General features: G+C 38.1%; 1 protein-coding gene across 2 annotated transcripts in view; it reads right to left on the bottom strand.

Moving 5' to 3' along the window:
* The window catches only part of DMD (dystrophin), a 2,326,146-nt gene that overhangs the window by 393,121 nt on the left and 1,909,551 nt on the right, over positions 1 to 23,474 (bottom strand). For both annotated transcript variants that reach the window (XM_036270045.1, XM_036270042.1), the window contains 2 exons: positions 1,409 to 1,529; positions 501 to 769 (listed from right to left, as the gene is read on the bottom strand). In XM_036270045.1, the coding sequence (XP_036125938.1) occupies positions 501 to 769; positions 1,409 to 1,529 (390 nt within the window). The remainder of the gene's footprint in view (positions 1 to 500; positions 770 to 1,408; positions 1,530 to 23,474) is intronic.

Here is a 23,474-nt window from a genome sequence, read left to right as displayed (position 1 = left end):
TAAATTAATTTCCTAATAGCAAAATTAAAATAATTTTTTTGCCCCTATAACTTAAATTTTTTTCCCCTCTATTGATCCTAGAGAGAGAGGAAGGGAGAGGGAGAGAGAGATAGAAACATCGATGAGAGAGAACATTGATTGGCCACCTCCTGCATACCCCCCACTGGGGATCTGGCCCACAACCTGGGCATGTGCCCTGACCTGGAAGCAAACCGGTGACCTCTTGGTGCATGGGTCGACGCTCAACCACTAAGCCACACCGGCTGGATGTAACTTTTAAATATTTCATGTTATACTATTAAAGACAGATAATTAGATCACTATCTTCCCTGGAAGAACATACCACATACAAGAAGACTGAACCTATGAAGAATGGACTGATTTCTAACGCCTACAGGTCCTATTTTTAACTCTGTGAGAAGCAAATCTTGCACTGTTGTTCAGATTAGAACCTCTTTTGAGTCGCTCAAACAGCCCCAAAGCAAAGTAGTAGATGGTACCTTGACTTTTTCAAGGTGATCTTGAAGAGAGTCAATGAGGAGGTCACCCACAGGCTGCCAGGAACCCTTGATCACCTCAGCTTGACGTAGTTTGAGGTCCAGCTCATCCGTGGCCTCCTGAAGCTCCTGGAGTCTTTCAAGGGCCTCATCGAGTTTTCTCTGCCAGTCTGCAGAGTGCAGGTTCAATTTTTCCCACTCAGTGTTGACCTCCTCAGCCTGCTTTCGAAGGAGCCGTGTGACATTCTGGGCTTTTTCTTCAGGAGGCAGCTCTAAATTAGTAATGCAACAAGGTTTTAGGCCACATTCATTTTTGTTAAAAAAAAACACAACAAAAAACAGAAAACAAAACATTGTTGAAAAGGTCATACCGGAACTAAGAGAACAGCTTAACCAGAGGCCAACCTACACATTAATGGCTCTTTTGCATTTTGGTATAAACTCTGATATAATCCAACACATCTAAAGTCTGTCTTCCTGAGTGCATTTGTTCCACCTTACATCAATCAGATAATCCAAGATTCATTTAAGCTATTGAGGAGAAAGTTGTTAGGATGCATACCACAAACTCTAATTTAGTTCAGCCAGGCTCTTAAATTGAAAATTAACTTGGGTCTTTGTAACAATAGAATTCCTCCTTACAGATAATCTCTTTTGTTTATTATTTTCTAAATGTTTCCATAGCTGATCACTAATCCCTTTTAATGCTTATTCATGAATGTGCAAACAGATTTATGCATGGTGGTTTATAATTCTGTATTCTTTTTCAACGCCTATGCGTAATTTGATTCAATTCTATTTAACCTAGAAAGTATGAGAGTTATCCAGACCCTGGCAGCCAGAATGGATGGGCTGCTCTGTCACCACTGATCCTTCTATCAATATGTTATTACAGTTCCACATTCAATTACCTCTGGGCTCCTGGTAGAGTTTCTCTAGTCCTTCCAAAGGCTGCTCTGTCAGAAATATTCGTACAGTCTCAAGAGTACTCATGATTACAGGTTCTTTCGTTTTCAATTCCCTCTTGAAGGCCTGTGAATGAAATGAAAAGAATTGCTTATTTGGCTTGTGACAGTCTTCTCAAAATTAATCCTGGGTGCTCAGAACTTGGTTATGAAATTCCCAGGTCAATTTCTATCTCCTTTATTTATAAACATACAGTTATAAAATGATAAAGGCTACATGGATCTTTCTATTGATCAGGAAACAACTGTGTTTGTAAACTATTCTGGAGAGAATGGGAAACTTTTCAAGGTATGTTAACAAGCTTTCATTAAGATAGGGGTGATTTCTTTATATAACCTGACTGCCAAACTCAAAATCTAGAGCTAAAGTCACAAGATATATATTGCAAAACCCTAACAAGGCTAATGAAAACTTATACATATCCGAAAGAATGGATATCCAGAACATAATGGAAAGCATGAGGAGCCATTTGGAAGAACTTAGGCTGTAATGAAGTATATAATCAGTCCAATTCCTAATCATCATTAATTTTGCCAAAATGTCTGGCAATGAATAAAACAATGCATTAACAGTAAGCCAAGGAAAAAAACTCAATGCTTAAAAACATACCCATTGCATTATTCATTGTGACTTCTTTGAGAATGGTAGACATGTTTTGAGATATACTGGTGGTAGGCATTGTGAGAACAATTTTCTCCAAATGGGTAGACTTAGAATAGGTTACTTGAGGTCATCGAGGCTAGTAATCAACTTTAATCTCTACCATGCAATCTTCCTTGTTACAGGGGGTTAAAAGAAAAGCAAAATGCATAGTTTCTGCCTTCAAGAGTTTTCTGGACCAAAAGAAGGGAGAAAACTAACACTGGAAGAAGAGTGAAAACAATAACATTCCTATATAATTGAGGGCTAAGGGTTGTGAGACATCATGTGAGGCCAGGATAAATTAACCAATATTCAGAAATCATCAAAGATAGTTATTGACTCAGATCCTGCAATATCAGAAGTGAAGATGTTAATGAAAGTATGAAATACCACATAAATGCTAATAGATCAGTGTAAAAATACAGTAATAATAATTGCCCTGATCTAGGGCTTCATTATTCATATCTTTAAAAAAATTCGATCCTATTTTTGTAGTTTTGCCTACTGAATTAAAGCCCTCTTCTGTTACTAGGAGAAAAATGATCCGGTCATTTAAACTTCAGATATGGTATGTTGCAGTATGTATTGGATGACACATTTGCAAATAAAATCCTAACGGTATTCACCATTCAAAGGCATTCTGAGTCTGATATTTTGCAAAATGATTCATCTTCCATAGTTATTTACAATTCAGTAGAGAGAGGCAAGATCTTTAAGCGAAAACAATGAAATTTTATAAGTGGAATATTAGGATTCAGCCTGTGGATGGAGATGTCATTTCTGTATAGTGGGATATTCTTTTTTTTTTTCTCTTTATTGATTTTAGAGAGAGATGAAGGGAGAGAGTGAGAGAGAAACATCAATGAGAGAGAACATCCATTGGCCGCCTCCTGCATGCTCCCCAACTGGGGATCAGGCCCACAACCTGGACATGTGCCCTGACCAGGAATCGAACCGGTGACCTCTTGATGCATGGGTCAACGATCAACCACTGAGCTACACCAGCCAGGTTAGTGGGATATTATTGCACCTTTGAAATCATATAGAGTAAATGAGTTATTAACTTTGCTTACAGGTAAGTCTGATTCTCCCTGTAATATTTCATTTGAAATCTTTCTATGTGTATATGCAGTTCTTATATTCATGTATTTTTTTCACATATAGAATTTTCCCAACTTCAAGAAAATTAATATTTGGCCTAGTCTCTCCATTTGGACTTGACAAGAGCCAACTGATACTGACATTACTAATTATAAAACCAGTCACTGCTCCCTTTATTGAACTACTATGTGTCAGTGGTTGTACTAGAGACTAGAAATACAAAGTTGAATGCAAAAGAACCCCACCCATTTAAGAATTTGTGGTATATAATGGACGAGTCAAACCCATAAATGATTTCAATATATTGTGGAACATGCTATAGGCTTGCACTATGTGGGAAAGGAACTGGGAGAAGCTTCCTAGTGAAGATAATACTCACAAAGAATTCTAAAGCATGAACATGAGCTAGCCAGGGAAAAGCAGGTTAGAGGCAGAGGAAACAAAGAAGACACAAATGCAGGGATGAAGACAAGGACAGTGTGGTATATATAGTTATCTCAATTAGGCCAGTGTTTCTGGAACATAAGGAGAGGACATGTCCAGAGATGAAGCATCTCACACTATATTAGACCTTTAAGCCAGATTTGAAGCTCAGTCTATGATCTTACATGCCCAGCTAAGAAGCCCAGGTTGGATAGGTAATCAGGAACCTTTGAAAGGATATGAGAGGGGGAGTGGCATGGGGATATGTGTGTTTTGGATAGCTTTCCCTGACATTAACACAGAGTATGTATTTGAGAAGGACAGATATAAAATCAGAGAGACCAGTTAGGAGGCAACTGCAAGAATTCAGTGAAATAGTATATAAATCTGACCCAGGGCCATGGTACCAGAAAAAAAAAAAAGACAAAAATGGAGCAGGGAAATGTTTAGAGAATAGAGGTGTGAGACTTGGTGCCTAAATAGATACTGGAAACAAGTGAGAGAAAGGAGAAAGGATGACTCCTAATTTTTAGGTTGAGTAGAGGAGTGAATGCTGAGTGCAATTAAACTAAATTCGAGAAAATAAACTCTCCTGGATTTCTCAGGACACCTATCCTGGGAGTTCTAGCCTCCTAAGAACCTTCCTTGACCATGGGAATTAGATCTGAAGTCATTTGTCTAGTTAATTTCTCTGATCTAAGAGAGTCAGATGATCATAGCCCAGAAGAGGTTCCTAAGTTAAGCTCCAAGTGGTCAGGAAGACTGGTGTGGTTGCCCCTCTAGGAACTTTTATATTTATTTATTAAATTTTTGTTAATCCTCACCCAAGGATGTTTTTCCACTGATTTTTTTTAAGATAAAATGGAAGGGAGGGAGAAAGGGAGAGAGAGAAACATGGGTGTGAGAGAGACACACTGACTGGTTGCCTCCTGCACGACCCCAACTGGGACTAGGGATCGAACCAGCAACCCAGGTACATTTCATTGACCAGGAATCGAATCTGTGACCTTTTGGTCCACAGGCCAATGCTCCAACTGTTGAGCCAAACCAGCTAGGGCTAGGAACTTATATTTAAAAATATATAAAGTCAAGACCATGGAGACATTTCCAGGTTGTAAGACCTGATACACATGGGGCTAGATGCCTCTTGGAGAAGTTGGAGTTAGGACTCAGGCCTATTATGTTTTCCAGGAGAAGGGAATAACTGCCTCCTTCTCCTTTATAAGCAGAGAAAAAACAATCATTTTTCCTGGTCACTTACCTATGGAGTACCCAGCCACTAATTAAGATCAAGTTTTATTAGCTCTGATCATGTCTCCCTAAGGATAAGACTTGGGCAAAAGGAGGAGGGTGGTGATGATACTCACTGTTAAGTAATTAAAAGAAAACTGTCTCTGGTCCAGAACACCTCATATGCATATTCAGGGTAAAATGAATAAAGATGAATATTAAAAACTCAACACTAATATGGGAGGGAATCTATATAGAAAACAGAGTGAGGGGGTGTGATAAATTCAGCTTGGAGAGGTAATATTCATTCTAAAAGGAAATAAACATGTCTTATCTTTAGGGAGAAGAAAGGAGATTTAAAAAAATGTTTTTTGTCATGATTGATTTTAGAGAGAGAGGAAGGGAGAGGGAGATAGAAACATCGATGAGAGAGAACATCGATTGGCCGCCTCCTGCATGCCCCCACTGGGGATTGGGCCCACAACCTGGCATGTGCCCTGACCAGGAATCGAACCGGCGACCTCTTGGTTCATGGGTCGATGCTCAACCACTGAGCCACACAGGCCGGGCAAGATAGGAGATTTAAGAGTCAGTCTCTCACTACGCTAATATCCATTGAGTGCCTATGATGACACATACAGGCGAGGATCAAAATTACATAAGCAGATAAAATTGCTTTGTCAGTAGAGTGGGCTGAAAATCAAATTCTGGAGAATATATAAAACTTAATAGGCAGACAGAGGAATTGGATCCCATGAAAGGAATGGATAGGTAGGAAGATTAGGGGAAATGAGGAGTATAGAACTATTGAAAAGAGAGCGAGAGTTTGAGAGGAAAAAAGTAACCAAGAGTATCCAATCATGATCCACACAGATAAAGCAAAGTCAGCACTGAAATGTGCACCTGGGACTTGGTGAGAGCAATTGCAGTGCAGGGTGGTAGCCTCCGAAGTGGATGTAGTCAAGGAGTGAGTGGGAGAAGGAGGAGTAGGTATTTCAAATAAAAACTATTTTTGTGATATCTTACTTTTTGAGAGCGCAAAGAGAAAGACAGGACAGGAAGAGGATCACAAGGTAAAGGGGAGATACGTTCTTTTAAGGACAGAAATGGTTTGAACATAGACCGAAAGATAGATGCCAGGAGCAGGGTAACCAACTGTCCTAATTTGCCAGGTACTGAGGTGTATTTTGTGATGCGGGACTTTCAATGCTGAAACCAGGACAGTCGGTCACCATAGCAGAGAGGGCTATGTTAAAGACTTAGACAGGAGAAAGTAGAACTAATTGTGGGAGCAAGGTCTGTAAAATCAGAAAATGGATTTTAAAGGTCCTGTCCAAATGAAAGAAACAAAAAAACAAGACACGGTTGGATGACGCATTTTCATTGTTAAAACCAAACAGCAAAGAATTCCAGGATAAGGACCATCCGTCCATTGTGAGAGACCACTTGTTTGTCCCTCGGGTTATCGCCAAGGGCTTAGCTCCACCACAGCTGCATAATTCATTTCATAAATATGAGTCACTGAAGATTAAAGGGAGTCTAAGAAAAAGACAAAGGAAGTTCTGTCACTACAAAGACATAAGTACCATTTTTCTTCACATCATTGCCTGAAATTAAAAAAAAGAAAGCAGATGGAAGAGAAGGTTTAGTGACTATATATTCAGAATTTGGGAAGATTTAGATAAAATACAAAAAAGGGCAAAAACTCTCCCCAAACTGAGAGACAGTTGAAGATAATGACAGGATAAAGAAAATGGTAATGTTTTTTTATTGTGTGGGGGAAAAACTATAAATATGTCATTTTAAATAAAGTTACATGAAAGACCCTCTTCCATTTATTCATGTAACAAATTTTGAGCACTTGCTAGATACCAGACACTGTTCTAGGCAATGGGCGTCAGTGGGCCATACAGCATGGATTCTGTCTTAAAATAATGAAAGTCAATTTTTCGATATCTAATCAACCTACCATAAACTGCCTAATATAACAGTTCATTGCATTTTAACAGGAAGGAAATGGAGACATTTTATTACAAAAAAAAGTTTTTTCTTTACTGATTTTTTTTTTTTTTAAGAGAGTGAGGAAGGGAGAGAGAGAGATAGAAACATCGATGAGAGAGAACATTGTTTGGCTGTCTCCTGCATGCCCCACACTGGGGATCGGGCCCACAACCTGGGCATGTGCCCTGATCAGGAATCAAACTGGTGACCTCCTGGTGCATGGGTCGATGCTTAGCCACTGAACCACACTGGCTTGGCAGAAATGAAGACATTTTATTTTATTTTTATTTTTTTTTATATTTGAGAAATAGAGACATTTTAAAACAAAACAAAGAACATTCAATGTCAAGAGCCTTGACTCTGATAAGTGTCTTGTCTTTCAAAGAAAATGTGTTTGAATGATGTTTTTACAATTATCTGCTGATGTAAAAAGGTATTATATAGAGAGCTCTTCTCCCATACACATACAAAACACATCCTTACACTATTTAAATGTCAATATTGAAATGTTAACATATTTACTTTTGAAATCTTTTGAACAGATAAAATTATTTTCTTTAAAACCTATCCTCTTCCCAATACCTTCCTCTTCCCCTTTCCAAGACAGCCAGGGCCTGAAATAGTGACATGGAAGAATTAGAAGCAACTACTAAAGACTTAGAGCATCTCTGTGAAAAGAAAATAATATTTTGCCTTACAACTGAGAAAAAAAATTAATTAGCCACACTAAATTGATATTTTTCCTTCAACTTCTTAAAAAAATTTTTTCTCTTTATTGATTTGAGAGAGAGAGGGAGGGAGAGGGAGAGAGATACAGACATCGATGAGAGAGAACACTGATTGGCTGTCTCCTGTATGTCCCTCACTGAAGATTGGGCCCACAACCTGGGCATGTGCCCTGACCAGGAATCGAATCAGTGACCTCTTGGTGCATGGGTCAATGCTCAACCAGTAAGCCACTCTGGCCAGACTCTTCAACTTCCTAAGGTTCACAAAATAAACTGACATGAATCATCTACTACAAAATTACACTAGCAGTAAATCCCAAGGCAAGGTACATCCATTTATTTTGAAAGTTAAATTATCTGAGGGGTAGTATTTATATATCACAAATACTCACCAACTGGTTGACTTGACTGCTGGCTAATTCATTGAAAATATTTATTTTCAATCTATTATGTATAAGGTGGGGAAGATGTAGGGACCTGATCTTTATCCTAAGGAGTCAATCGTTTGGTTGAGTAGGTTTGTTTATATAAAAGTATACTTATACACTGTGAATGTCTAACCAATGCAAAGGAAAGTACAGATAAGTTAGGGTTTATCTAACCATCAGTTCATTAGTAACTTAGAATCCAAATCTTGAAGTTCTTAAGCCAGGCTGAAAGTCAGTAATAGCAAAAAATAAAAGTTCCCTAAATTATAATAATTTGGAAGTCCCAGAAGTGGAAAATCCTAATGACCATGAAGCAAATCAGAAACTTCAAAAACCTGAAAGTAATAGAGAAGAATCAAGTCATCGATTATTTGGGATTTTTTTCTGTCCCTCTTCCTTACACACACACACACACACACACACACACACACACAAAAGGTGGATATTGCCACAAATACCCAATACACCACAAATAGAGGTAGCTTAGAACCATGTGTAGAGGGGTAAAGAGTGAGATACTGCCCAGATGGTGTGGTTCAGTGGTTGAGTATCAACCTATGTACCAAGAGGTCGCTGGTTCAATTCCTGGTCAGGATACATGCTCAGGTTGTGGGCCCAATCCCCAGTGTGGGGCATGCAGGAGGCAGCCAATCAATGTTCTCTCTCATCGATGTTTCTATATCTCTCTCCCTTTCCTTCCTTTCTCTTTAAAAATTAATAAAGAAAAAAAATTTTAAAAAAAAGAATGAGATTCTGATTAGTTTGATGTATCTCATAGAAGAGAGAAGCAGCTCTGGGCATAGGTACTGACATTACAGAGAGAAAAGCTATGCTGCTCTCATCTAGAGAGACAGTGTCCTAATACTATAGATGTAAGTGAAAGCCCTTGCTTTTCAAAACACAGATCTTTTTCAGTGATGTACAGTTTCCATGGAGCTGAATTTTACTTATATTCCCATTGGAGTGGCAAGGCTATATTTCTATGATTCAAACTAAAGTCTGATGGAATGACTTATGTGTTATATCCATACTTGTTAGCAGAACTTGACAGAACTATCCTGGGAGGTAGACTGAAGTGGTGAAAACAGCACTGCCCTGAGTGGCAGAAGACCTGAAGTTCAAGTCTGGGCTGGACCAAAACTTGGCTGCATGATCTAGAACAGGTCATAAAATCTCCCTGAGCCTCAACATCCTAATTTGTAAAATGTGGGGATTTGCTAAACACCTTATATAAATTCAGAAATCCAGTTCAAATATTCTATAATTGACACATTCAGATCAATTAACTAGCCACACGCCTGTTACACGGTGGCAATTTAAGACTGTCTCTCCTAGGCATCTTTATTAATGATAAAAGTTATAGCCATAGCTTGGCACATAGTAGATACTCAATTCATGTTGTTGAATAAATAACAGAATGCTCAGATGGAAAACCAGAGTTTGTTATATGGTGGCTGAGTTGATACAGAACATGCTTGAGAGTGAAAGCCTGGTCTCATGCATTATTAGAGAAAAAGATTAATGCTATCAACTGGCAAAATTGAGAGACATTATTCTGGGCCTATTCTTTGAGTCACTGGATGAATTTTCCTCTAGAGGAGGTCTTACTAGTTCTGCATTTTTTATCCCAGTGATTTCTTCTCTAGAGATGTTCATGTCTAAACATTCAGAAGTTCCATAACTTGAACTGCTGGTTGCAGTTTTCATCTTGCCTGCATTAGTTAGAAGATGACAGAACACTAGACAGACCCTAAAATTTAAAGTGATCTAACAGTGCCATTCATTCAACAATGGCTGCTGAGTGGGCAGAGGACAAGGACATTAACAGTCACATCTGTAATTTGATCAGAATTTAATATTCAATAATAGTTTAATATTATCATCCCAGTTTCCATAACATATCTACCTTGTCTATATTCCTCCCATATTGTTTTTACTTATCAGAAAGTTGCTAAATACATCCTGTCATCATAATGAACTTCTTTATTTAAAGCGTTACCATATTTAATGACATCAAACACATCAAAAATATTTTATTTGCTAAATGCTGATTCAGGGACCATTAATGTCCAAGTCGTTTGAAGCCAAAATGCTGGAGAAGAGGAAGGTCCAAAAATGTAGTTAACCAGAGTAGCAGGAATTTTTCCTCTAAGATTTCTAAGGCAAATTCATAGGGATTGAGGGTAGGAAGACATTTGAAGGAAGCGGCAATGGAATGAAAAACCAGAAAGACAAAGGATTCCCTTCATGTTCATTCGAGATGGCTGGTAGTAGAGAAGCTGTCAAAATGGGGAAAATGGACTATAAAGGAAAGGTCATAATCATCTTTATTTTCTTATTGTGCTAAGAACACTTAATGTGAAAGTTAAGTACACGATACAGTATTAACTATAGGCACTATGTTGTACAGCAGATCTCCAGAACTTACTCATCTTGCATCTTTTTTTTTTTCATCCTCACCCAAGGACATTTTTCCATTTTTGTTCAGACAGAGTGGGAGGGAGAGAGAGGAAGAGAGACAGAGAGAGAAACATTGACATGAAAGGGACACATCAAATGGTTGCCTCCCGTAGGACCCCAACCAGGGCTGGGGACGAATCATAACCGAGGTAGGTGCCCTTGACCGGAATCGAACTGGCGACTCATTGGTCCATGGGCTGATGTTCTAACTGCTGAGCTAAACCGGCCAGGGCTCATCTTGCATCTTTATACCTCTTGGACAACAACTCTCCAATTTCCCCTCTCCCAGTCCCTGGTAACTACCTTTCTACTCTCTGCTTCTGAGTTTGACTACATAATTGTCTATCTTATTTTCACATATCTACTTATGGATAAAAGTGAAGATAAGAGATTGTACTATCAGATACATCTAGCCATTGTTTTAGGTAGTCAACAACAGGAACATTTATAAATGAAATTAAATTGATCTGAAGCAAAGTGGGAAAATAAAGGGTCATATTTGAAGCCTGAAATTATTATTTTTAAAAATGTATTTGTACTGAATGAAAACACATTTTTGTCTGGCCGGTGTGGCTCAGTGGTTGAGCATCGACCCATGTACCAAGAGGTTGCTGGTTTGATTCCCGGTCAGGTCACATACCCAGGTTGTGGGCCCGATCCCCAGTGGGGGGGCATGCAGGAGGCGGCCAATCGATGTTCTCTCTCATCAATGTTCTCTCTCTCTCTCCGTCTCCTTTCCTCTCTTTCTAAAATCAATAAAGGAAAAAAAATTAAAAAAAGAAAACATTTTTGAATGGTTGGAGCAAAATGTATTTAACAAACTTTTTGTCGAGATTTATTTTTTGGAAATCTTTTAAACTGAAAGTTATGTTCTCTGAGCTCAAGGTCATGGGCTAGAATAGAGTCCAGCCTGCTCACAGATCTGTGATACTATAAGGACAGTTTAGTGCCCACACAGCATCTTGAACAGCTGTTTGACTTTCAATCCTAAAGCTGGGCTGCTTCCAATAACCACTGGGGAAGTCACTTCCTACTGATGATAATAATGTTGTTAAGTTCTGAGCTGACCTTGAGAAATCACTGGTGAAAACTCAATCTGTTCCCATGGTTATTTAGAGAATTAGGTTTTAGGTCATTGAGCCTAAATCCTAAATTTTGGAAATTCCTTCTGAAGCAATAGTACATATAAATGGATTATTAGGAAACCCCGTGACAAATTAAATTATATCCATTCTCAAGAGGCTCAGCCAAAATTTGAATTTGTCAAGGGTAAATGGTGAATAATTTGTGAATCATACCATTTGTCTCTGTCGATCAACATAATCCAAAAATGGAACTCTTGTTTTGTTCCATGTATAGACCCTCATCCACAGTCATTTTGCAGTCTTTCTCATCTCCATAAATGGCATTATCATTTCCCCATTTGTTCAAATCAAAGACTTCAGAGTTATCTTTGACTCCTTGCTTTCTCTCACATTCCACATCCCATCCATCTGAAGTTCTATCAGCTCTACCTTCAAAATATATCTTGGATCAAATAGTTTTTCACCACATCTATCATTTCTACTCTAGTTCAAGTCATTATTATCCCTTTCCAAGATTACTTCAACACCCTCCTAACCTTCTCTCTGCTTTCACTTTTGTTCTACATACCATCAATTCTCCATTGACCAGGTAGAGTTAACTTCTAAACACAATAAATCAGATAATATCATCCCTGCTTACAGTCCTTCAGTGATGTCTTATCACACATAAAATAAAATCCACTTCCAAAGTATGGAAGACAAGACAATTCATTATCTGGCCTATGTTCTCTTTAGAACCTGCCACTAGACCATCTTGCTATTCCTTGAACACTCCAAACCTGTTCTTACATCTGGGCTTTTGCATTTGCTGCTCCTTCTGCCTATAATACTCTTCACTCAAGTCCTTTGCTTGGCTCCTTGATTCACACAGGCCTCTGCCTCAAATATAGCCTCCTTAGATATGCCACCACCTCTCAGTGTTTAGCCATCCCTGTTTTTAAAATTGTCCCTTCAGAGCAATGGCCTGATGTGATTTTTACATATTAATTCATTGGTTTACTATGTATTTTCCTCATTACAATTTGAGGATTCATAGGGTATATTCTTGTTTTGTTTACTACTGTATCTGTAACCCTTGTCATATAGTAGACACTCAATAAATAATTACTAAAAGAGTCAATAAATTTTAGAAATCCTAATTATGCTACAGTTTTTCCTAAAATATTTTTTTGGGGAAACAAAGAACATAGAAAAACAGCAGGAGCTAACTTGTAATTAAATGAACGTATGTAAAAATACTTTGTAAATATAAAACACTACACAAATATTATTTTAAAGAGTATCTGTCAAGATATAAACATATTTTTACATGGTTAGAATGAGGATGTTGGTAAAGAAATCAATTTGTAAATTATTCATATTTTATCTTACAGTCATTATAGAAAAGTAGCAAATCCTAGATGACTCTGTTCTCAAGTTTTGATGATATATTTAGTTTCCAGAAGACTTCCTCAAATGCTTAGAAATGTAGTGTGGCTTGGTGGTTGAGCATTGACCCATGCACCAAGAGGACGCCAGTTCGATTCCCAGTCAGGGCACATGCCCAGGTTGTGGACCTGATCCTCAGTCGGGGGCATGCAGGAGGCAGCCAATCGATGTTCTCTCTCATCGATGTTTCTATGTCTCTCTTCCTCTCCCTTCCTCTCTTTCTAAAAATCAATACAGAAAACAAAATAAAAATATTGTAAAATATTTTCTATTCAGCATTCTTAAATATGACTGCATACAATATCAAATTTATACAAAAGTTGCTTACTCCATTAATGATGAAGACTAAATAAAAAAGATGTCTATTTCCTCCAGTAAAGCCAAGTGGACATTTTAGAGTGGACAGTGAGCTTTAGAGGAACCAAACTTGTTTAGAAAATTCAAAAGGCCAGGTCATCAAATTTTGGGACTATCATAATCTTTTTTTGTTTGTTTGTTTTCCAGAGGTGATAGGGAGCAATGCATTTTGTTTTCTTTCTTTCTTCCTCCCTTCCTTCCTCCCTTCCTTCCTCCCTTCCTTCCTTCCTTCCTTCCTTCCTTCCTTCCTTCCTTCCTTCCTTCCTTCCTTCCTTCCTTCCTTCCTTCCTTCCTTCCTTCCTCTTTTATTCTTTCTTTCTTTCTTTCTTTCTTTCTTTCTTTCTTTCTTTCTTTCTTTCTTTCTTTCTCTCTTTCTCTCTTTCTCTCTTCTCTCTTTCTCTCTTTCTCTCTTTCTCTCTTTCTCCCTTTCTCCCTTTCTCTCTTTCTTCTTTCTTTCTTTCCCCTTCCTTCCTCCCTCCCTCCCTCCCTTCCTTCCGTCCTTCCTTTTTCTTTCTCTCAACACATAGTTGACTTGAATTTTAATATTTACAAATGACACCCAAAGACATTTTGTATTTCCGTGGCAAGAAAACTCATGAAGCTAACACACGTACTACAACTACCCAAAGAAATCAGTCAGCATTGATAACAGAATTAGCTTAAATAAATGTATAATCTACAATGTGATATCAGGATAGTTTTATTGAATTTCTGAACCTCTCCCTCACTTTGTGGTGTCTTCTGAGGAAATCAAACATGCATAATATATGACCTGACAAATAAACAAGTAAACTACTTTATTCAAGCCTTTTCATTTGTCAACAGCATGCACACAATAATGGCTTTCTGTCCACTGTTTTAATAATGTATGTATTGATTACTTCCATCTAAATCTTAACCAGAAAAATCTCAGGAAGCTTTGAAGGTGTCCTTAATGGTCTCTAGAGAAGGAATTATAGAGATTTTTAAATTGGAAGATGAAAGCCTAATGACAAACACTTTTATTAGTAAGAATGCAAACAAAAAGTTATTATCTATAGTGTTCTTATAACTAAGACCCAATCTCCATTTGGATTTGAGGTAGGATGAAGGGAATTAAATAAGCTTGTGGTTTATTGAAGTTCTCCTTAGAAATTCCCCACTATGATTTGTTCTTTTAAAACTCTCTCTAGGTTAATCACAGAAATAGACAAGTAATAAATATCACTTTAGTGACTGCTCAAATAAAACAAAGGAAGTCAGTTTAAAAAAATATATTATCTGGACCAGAATAATACACACTAATTGAAAGCGAGTTAGTCTAGTGAGACAAGTAATAAGGAACTGGAAAAGTCAGGATAATGTATTCAAAAGATATAAAAATTGGTCAGTTTATATTTGCTAAGGCACATTTGAGCTTTAATTATTTATAACACTTCACTGCTTATGGAACAGTCTTTTATTAATTAGTCTTGCAAGCCATTCCATTTGCAGTTGATATGCTACCTAGCTGGTTTGGGGAACCTAGATCCACTCCCATGACTGTAAAATTTGCTTTGGGGAAGGAGACTACAGTCCCCAACTACCTGTGTGAACTTTACCTCCAGTAAAACCATCTACCCCTCCATCCCAGTAATTAAGATAGACTATATTTTCACTTTCAGTAAGGAGTACAAGACATGATATTGTGCTAAAAATTTTCATCATTAATATGCACTGAATCACAAAGAAAACATGTTACCTGATTTATAAACATCCTAATTTATAGAAAAGAAAAGTGAAAAAAAAATTTATTATAGTTTCAACTTTTGACATTTTAATGGGACTTGTATTCCCATAAAAGCAACAACCAAAGGCATTAATAATGTACAATAAATAGTAAGCAGGGGGTTTAAAAAAGTGACACATCAATCCTGGCCGGTTTGGCTCAGAAGTTAGAGCTCTGGCCCGCGGACCAGAGAGTCCTGGGTTCGGTTCCCGCTAAGGGCACGTACCTCGGTTGCAGTTTTTCCCCCAGCCTTGGTTGGGTCGTGTGGGTGGCAACCAGTCGATGCGTCTCTCTCACATCAATGTTTCTCTCTCTCTCTTCCCCCTCTCTCCCTCCTGCTCTATCTGAAGATTAATGCAAAAATGTCCTTGGGTGAGGATTAAAAAAAAATAGTAAAAAATAGCCCTGGCCGGTTTGCCTCAAAGGTTAGAGCGTCAGCCTGTGGTCCAGAGAGACCCGGGTTTGGTTTCCACTAAGGGCACGTACCTCGGTTGCAGTTTGTCCCCGGCCCGGTTGGGTCGTGTGGGTGGCAACCACTCGATGTGTTCCTTTCACATTGATGTTTCTCTCTTTCTCTTCCTCTCTCTCTGTCTCCCTCTATCTGAACAAAAAATGGAAAAAAAAATGTCTTCGGGTGAGGAAAAAAAAATAGTAAAAAATAAAAAATGAAAGTGATACATCAAATACATGGGGAACAAGTTTACAATAACAAGTGACCCATCTAAGTATCGAACAGTATTTGAATCCAGAAACCCATAAAGAAGAAGATAATTTATAATCCTGGAAACATGGAAAAGTAAAATGAAAGTCTACAAATCCAAAACCTATCAAAGACAAGATCTTGACAGAGTTTTACACTGATTGTGCTTCCTTTCTCTCTTCTTAAGTGAATTCAGAAGATCCGATCGAGAGACTTAATTTTAAGGGTCTTCCTTTGTTATTTCTGCCCACAGGCTACAAGAGCATTACTGAATAGCCAGCCATTTCACTACATCTATAAAGGGCTACTCCATAAATAGGGCAAAACTCTTGAGTAAACAGGGTGCTAAATTGTTCTCTCATCAACAATTAGGAGTGATGATGTTCACTGAGGGGGGACAGTGTTTTCTGACAAGCATTTTTCTTAAGGACATGAAGAAAAGCTGGTGAAAACATGGCCAGACCACAAGTAAAAACAGTGGGCATCATCCAGCTGGTATGGTTCAGTGAGTGAGCGTAGACCCATGCACCAAGAGGTCACTGGTTCAATTCCCGGTCAGGGCACATGCCCAGGTTGTGGGCTAAATCTCCACTGGGGGGCATGCAGGAGACAGCCAATCGATGTTCTCTCTCATTGATGTTTCTATCTCTCTCCCTCTCCCTCCCTCTCTTTCCAAAATCAATAAAGAGAACTAAAAACCAACCAACCAACCAAACAAACAAAAAACAGTGGGCATCAATGTAACTCTATAAACTGTAAAAGGATGTTTAGTTGGGAATAAACAGAAAAATCCTGCGAGTGAGGAAGGAACATCACTCTCTGTCCTTTTTGTCCCTGGCCTCCGTCTCAGTAGACTAGAAAAGAATGAACAAAAATAAGATTAGTTCATTGGTTTTCTCCTCCCTTCCCCTCTCCTTACTGTCTTTCCTTAATTCTTTTGTTCCTTTATCTATTCAGTGTTCACCATATACTAGACACTCTATAATATGCTGGATATAAAAATGACAACCCTTTCCTCCAAAGAAAGGTGTTTGGACACATGATTTTGTGAAGGTGGTTGACATTATTTAAACAGTCAGAGATAGCCATGATGACAAAGAACATTAAGTTACAGAAGAAAATCTTAGTGGTATTATGAGAGCTTATAAACTTTAAAAGAAAGATCTGGTCAAATGTGGGCATCAGAAAAAAAGCTTGCTTGACGTTGAAGCCAAGATGTAAAGGATTATTAGACCTTAACCAGGACATTATGGGGAGGTAGGGATGGATAAGAAAGGGTTCCAGTCACGTATAAGTGGAACACAGAGACCTGGGAATACTAAAATAAGCAGTATGGCTACTTTCTAGAGAGAAAAATAAAAAAACCGTGAGAAAAGAGAAGATTGGGGCCAGACCAGCCAGACGGGGATTTGGGGTCCTTGCTGAAGATTTTGGTCTTTTCTTAAGGGCATTGAGAAGCCATTGAAGAATATCTTGAGACTGACACAATTCAATTTATGTTTTTCCATAGATTACTCTGACTGAAATGTAGAGTGGAAAGAGTAGATGCAGAAAGGCTAAGAGAAATGGTGTCTTGCAACTATGGAGATGATGCAATAAACAGGGTCAAGAAATATTTTGGAGGTAGATTATCCCAGTAATGTGTTGTAAGCTAGTTATCCTGAAAAGGTGCTATCCCTTACTGCTCTGTTGTTATGGATAGGAGAAAGTATTTAGTTAGATTCTCCAAACTTTAGGGTTTTGTAGATTGCAGCAACATAAAGATAATGAAGCAAAGAATTTTAGGGTCTTGGTCAAAAGCTATTACAATGTTTGATGACTGAATCTAGTTGGGCTTGTAGAGAGGTGAAGATAGAGGAGCAGCGAAAGTAATGGATGGAATGCAGATTTATCAGTGGGATGATAGTCCTGATAAGTCAAAGAAGATAATAGGTGGGGTATCTAAACAAGCACACTAACCAAGTAGGGATTAATTCACTTTAATCTGGTGCATGTTACCCATAATTTTAGCATCATCATCTTCCAAAAGCATGTTACTGGTCATGAGATTCCTAAGTAAAAGGATGGCCCGGTTGGTGTGGGTCAATGGATTGAGTGTCATCCCATGGACTGAGAGGTCTGGGTTTGATTCCCAGTCAGGGCACATGTCCAGTTTGTGGGCTCGATCCCCAGTAGGGCGCCTGCAGGAGGCAGCCAATTGATGTTTCTCTCTCACATCTATGTTTCTCTCTCTCTCTCCCTATCCTTCTCTCTAAAAAAAAAAAAAAAAAATCAATAAAAATGTATTTTTTAAAAAGGGATGGAGACTAATAAGTACTAACATTTCACCACTGTTAGCAAGCAAGCAATGCCAATAACCAGGGACAGTGACGAAGTATTTATAACAACATGCTGGCTAGAAGGGACTGTGGAAATTACTTGGACCAAATTCCTCATCTTGCTGCTAAAGAACAAAGTAGCAATTAGAAGCTAACTTATGGGAGAATATGACTAGAATCTCCGTCTTCTGACTTCTAGTTCACTTGTCCAATGATTTATCTTCTTTAGTTTCTGGAACTAGAATAAGATTACCTCTTTTGTAGAAATTCTGTCTCTTTTCACTATATTACACAATGCATTCTATTTAAAATGCTCATCCTTCTCAATGAATGTTCTTCTACATACATGCCAGAGTGTTTTGACTATTTATTTAAAGTTAGAACATTTAAAAATATCACTATTGCTCTGGCCAGTGTGACTCAGTGGTTGAGCATTGTCCCATGCACCAAGAGGTCATAGATTCGATTTCCGGTCAGGGCACATGCCCGGGTGGCAGGCTCAATCCCCAGTAGGGGGCGTGCAGGAGGCATCCAATTGATGCATCTCTCTTACATCAATGTTTTTATCTCTCTCTCCCTTCCTCTCTAAAATCAATGAAATCATATTTTAAAAAACATCACTATTGTATTCCACCCTCCCACAGAAGTGAATTTAATATTCTGAATTATATGAAGAGGAATAGTTAGAAGAGAAAGTAGCAATTAGAAAGTGGCAATTTCCTTGGTATTTTTTTTTTTTTTTTATAAAAACTCCTGGTCTTCCCTCATCTTCTCTTTACTTTTTGAAATCTTCTATATTCTTTTCTCTGGAATACTATAAACCCTTGACCTTTTTTCAATATGCCACCTGTGGCTGTGACTCCATAGAGATCTTTCCTTCAAGTTATGAACATACAAAAGCAGTTCCATTTATCAAGCTTCTCTTGTTTGGTAGTAATTTTCCTGGTTTGTTATTCACTCCTGTTCACATGCCTCTTATTCTCATTTCAAAAACACTTAACAGTATCCAGTGTATGCCAGACATTTTGGTAGTTATTAAGATCTTGGAGGTAAGCAAGACAAAATCCATGTCTTCCTCACTCAGAGCCTAGAGAAGCCAGAAATATAAAGAAAAAGAAAAAATAAAACAAATGTTCACTGCTGGATGATACTAGTGAATAACTTGTTATTCTGAAGACCGGTAAAGTAGAAACATTTATGATGCCTATCCCATATGAACAGTATACTGGGTAACTGGGTACCCAAATAGTGGATAAGTGAACTTTTTTTTTTTTTGGCATAGAAATATACCTGCTAATAAATAAAGAAGAAATGATAGAAATAGGCAATTATCTCATTGCAACTCCTAGCCATTGATCATTACCAGCTTCCCAAATCACACTCAAAAAAGAGAAAGTAAGACATTATGTACCTCCTAACAATGGAAGAATACACAACCACCTATGAAACAGTCAAATCCCAATATGATCAAACCCGTAGAACTGCATTTTTCAATATGGTAGCCATTAGCCACATCTGCTTACTGAGAACTTGAAATGTGACTACTCTGAATTGAACTGTGTTGTCACTGGGAAGTTTTATGTTGATTACATGTTGATGACAATAATTATTGTTTTCTAGTTAAGTAAGATGTAACTATTAGAGGAAACTGGGTGAAATGTATAGGGAAACTCCTTGTACTTTTTGGGTAACTTACTGCAGATCTATAATTATTTCAAAATAAAAAAGTGAAATAAAAGGGGGATTTAAGAGACACATTAACCAAATGCAATGTGTGGACCTTATTTCAATTCTTATTCAAACAAACAAACAAAGCCAAAAAACCTGTTCAAACGTTTAAGACATGTATGTGAGAAATGGAAATTTGAATACTGGCTGGATATTTGTTATAGTAAAATTATTGATATTTTAAAATTAATATAATAGCACTGTGGTGATGTTTATTTTTTTTTTCAGTCCTCACCCGAGGATATTTCTCCATTTATTTTCAGACAGAGTGGGAGGGAGAGATAGAGATAGAGATAGAGATAGAGATAGAGATAGAGATAGAGATAGAGATAGAGATAGAGAGAGAGAGAGAGAGAGAGAGAGAGAGAGAGAGATATCAACGTAAGAGAGACACATTGATTGGTTGCCTCCTGCATGACCCCGACCAGGGCCAGGGACCGGACTGCAACCAAAGTACATGCCCTTGACTGGAATCAAACCTGAGACTCTTCCATCCGAGGGCCAATGCTCTAACCGCTGAGCCAAACCGGCCAGGGCTGTGGTGATGTTTAAAGAGTAAATCCTTATATTTTAGAAATATTTTCTCAAATACTTATGAATTAAATGAACCATGACTGAGATTTGCTTGAAAATAATGGAGGGCAGAGCAGAGGTACTGAAAAAGTAAGTGGCCAAGAACTGATCATTGTTGATGTCTTGAGGGGTATCTATTATAGGATCTGTCTGCTTTTGTATATTTTTAATATTTTCCACAATAAAACATGTTTATTTTATTTATTAATTTTTTTTCTTTATTGATTTTGGAATGAGAGAAAGAGAGAGGGAGAGAGATAGAAACATCAATTGGCTGCCTCCTGCATGCTCCCCACTGGGGATTGGACCCACAATCTGGGCATGTGCCCTGACTGGGAATCGAACTGGCGACCTCTTGGTGCATGGGTCGGTGCTCACCACTGAGCCACACTGGCCGAGCCACAGTAAAACATTTTTAAAAACAACTAAAAGAAATGAACAATCTCTGAAAGGATATTATAAATGCAGACACTTTTGACATTTAAAATATAATGGCTTGGATTATTTATAATTGACCCTTGGACTGGAGGAGTAAAACATATTCCTCTTCAACTTAATTTTTTTTTTTTTTTTTTTTTTTTTTTTTTTTTTATTGAATAATTTTTGTTACAAATGATTCTCCTTTTTTCCCCCAGTGGTTCCCCCCTCCCCCTTCCCTCCCCGCCCCTTCCCCCGATTGTTGTCCATGTCCACTGTTCATGCCTATATGCATATAAATTCTGTTGTTCATCCCTCTCTCAGCTCCCCACTCCTTAGGGGATTGTCCTCAAACTGTTATGTTCATTATATTCCAGAAATCAGTGAGATCATATGAAATTTGTCTTTCTCTGCTTGGCTTGTTTCACTCAGGATGATACTTTCCAGGTCCCTCCATGTAGTCTCAAAGGACAAGAGATCTTTCTTTCTTACCGCTGCGTAGTACTCCATTGTGTATATGTACCACAGCTTTTTAATCCATTCGTCTACTGATGGGCACTTGGGCTGTTTCCAGATCTTAGCGATTGTAAATAGTGCTGCTACAAAGATGGGGGTACATATATTCTTTCTGATTGGTGTTTCAGGCTTCTTAGGGTATATTCCTAGAAGTGGGATCACTGGGTCAAATGGGAGTTCAATTTTAATTTTTTGAGGTGACACCATATTGTTTTCCATAGTGGCTGCACCAGTCTGCATTCCCACCAACAGTGTACTAGAGTCCCCTTTTCTCCACACCCTCGCCAACACTTGTTGTTTGATGATTTGTTGATGGCGGCCATTCTGACCGGTGTGAGGTGATACCTCATTGTTGTTTTGATTTGCATCTCTCTGATGATTAGTGATGATGAACATTTCTTCATATGTCTCTTAGCCATTTGTATGTCCTGTTTGGAGAGGTGTCTATTTAGTTCCTCTGCCCATTTTTTAATTGGATTCTTTGTCTTCCTTTTGTGGAGTTGTGTGAGCACTCTATATGTATTGGAAATTAACCCCTTATCTGATATATCATTGGCAATTATGCTCTCCCATACAGTGGGTAGCCTTTCCGTTTTGATGATTGTATCTTTCGCTGTGCAGAAGCTTTTGAGTTTGATGTAGTCCCATGTGTTCATTTTCTCCTTTGTTTCTATTGCCTTAGGTGATGTGTCAGTAAAAATTCTGCTGCGTATGATGTCTGAGATTTTGTTGCCCACAGTCTCCTCTAGGATTTTTATGGATTCATGGGTTACATTTAAGTCTTTTATCCATTTTGAGTTTATTTTGGTGTAGGGTGTAAGTTGATGGTCTAGTTTCATTTTTCGGCAAGTAGCTGTCCAATTTTCCCAGCACCATTTATTAAAGAGGCTGTCCTTACTCCACTGTATGCTCTTGCCACCTTTGTCAAATATTAATTGAGCATATTGCCTAGGGTCCATTTCTGGGTTCTCTATTCTGTTCCACTGGTCTATATACCTGTTCTTGTGCCAGTACCAGGCTGTTTTGATTATGGTGGCTTTGTAGTATAACCTGAAATCTGGTATTGTGATCCCTCCAACTTTGTTCTTCCTTTTCAAGATTGCTGTGGCTATTCGAGGCCTTTTTTGGTTCCATATGAACTTTTGAAGTAATTGTTCTAATTCTTTGAAGTATGCCGTTGGTATTTTGATGGGGATTGCGTTGAATCTATAGATTGCTTTGGGTAATATGGACATTTTAATGATGTTAATTCTCCCAATCCATGAACAGGGTATGTTCTTCCACTTTTTTACATCTTGCTCTATTTCATTTTTCAAAGATCTGTAGTTTTCTGCGAATAGGTCCTTTATCTCTTTGGTTAAGTTTATTCCTAGGTATCTTAATTTTTTTGCCGCAATGGTAAATGGGATTGTTTGCCTAGTTTCTCTTTCTGTGAGTTCATCATTGGTGTATAAGAATGCCATCGATTTCTTGACGTTAATTTTGTATCCTGCTACTTTGCCAAATTCATTTATTAAGTCTAGTAAGCTTTTGGTGGAGTCTTTGGGATTTTCTATGTACAGTATCATGTCATCTGCAAATAATGACACTTTCACTTCCTCCTTTCCAATTTGGATCCCTTTTATTTTTTCTTCCTGTCTGATTGCTGTGGCTAAGACTTCCAGTACTATGTTAAATAGGAGTGGCGAAAGTGGGCATCCTTGCCTTGTTCCTGTTCTTAAGGGAAATGCTTTTAGTTTTTGCCCATTGAGTATGATGTTGGCTATAGGTCTTTCATATATGGCCTTTATTATGTCTAGGTATGATCCCTCAATTCCCACACTGGTGAGCGTTTTTATCAGAAATGGATGCTGGATTTTGTCAAAGGCTTTTTCAGCATCTATTGATATGATCATGTGGTTTTTATTCTTCAATTTATTTATGTGGTGTATCACATTTATGGATTTGCGAATATTGTACCAGCCTTGCATCCCTGGGATGAATCCCACCTGGTCATGGTGGATAATTTTTCTGGTGTATTGCTGGATTCGATTTGCTAGTATTTTGTTCAGGATTTTGGCATCTATGTTCATCAGGGATATTGGCCTGTAGTTTTCTTTCTTTGTTGTGTCTTTTTCTGGTTTTGGAAT

Source organism: Molossus molossus, unplaced genomic scaffold (genome assembly GCF_014108415.1).
Source record: "Molossus molossus isolate mMolMol1 unplaced genomic scaffold, mMolMol1.p scaffold_m16_p_2, whole genome shotgun sequence".
NCBI classification, from domain to species: Eukaryota; Metazoa; Chordata; class Mammalia; order Chiroptera; family Molossidae; genus Molossus; species Molossus molossus.
The sequence above is the reverse complement of the archived record's forward strand: the minus strand, read 5'-3'. Positions and strand labels throughout refer to the sequence as shown.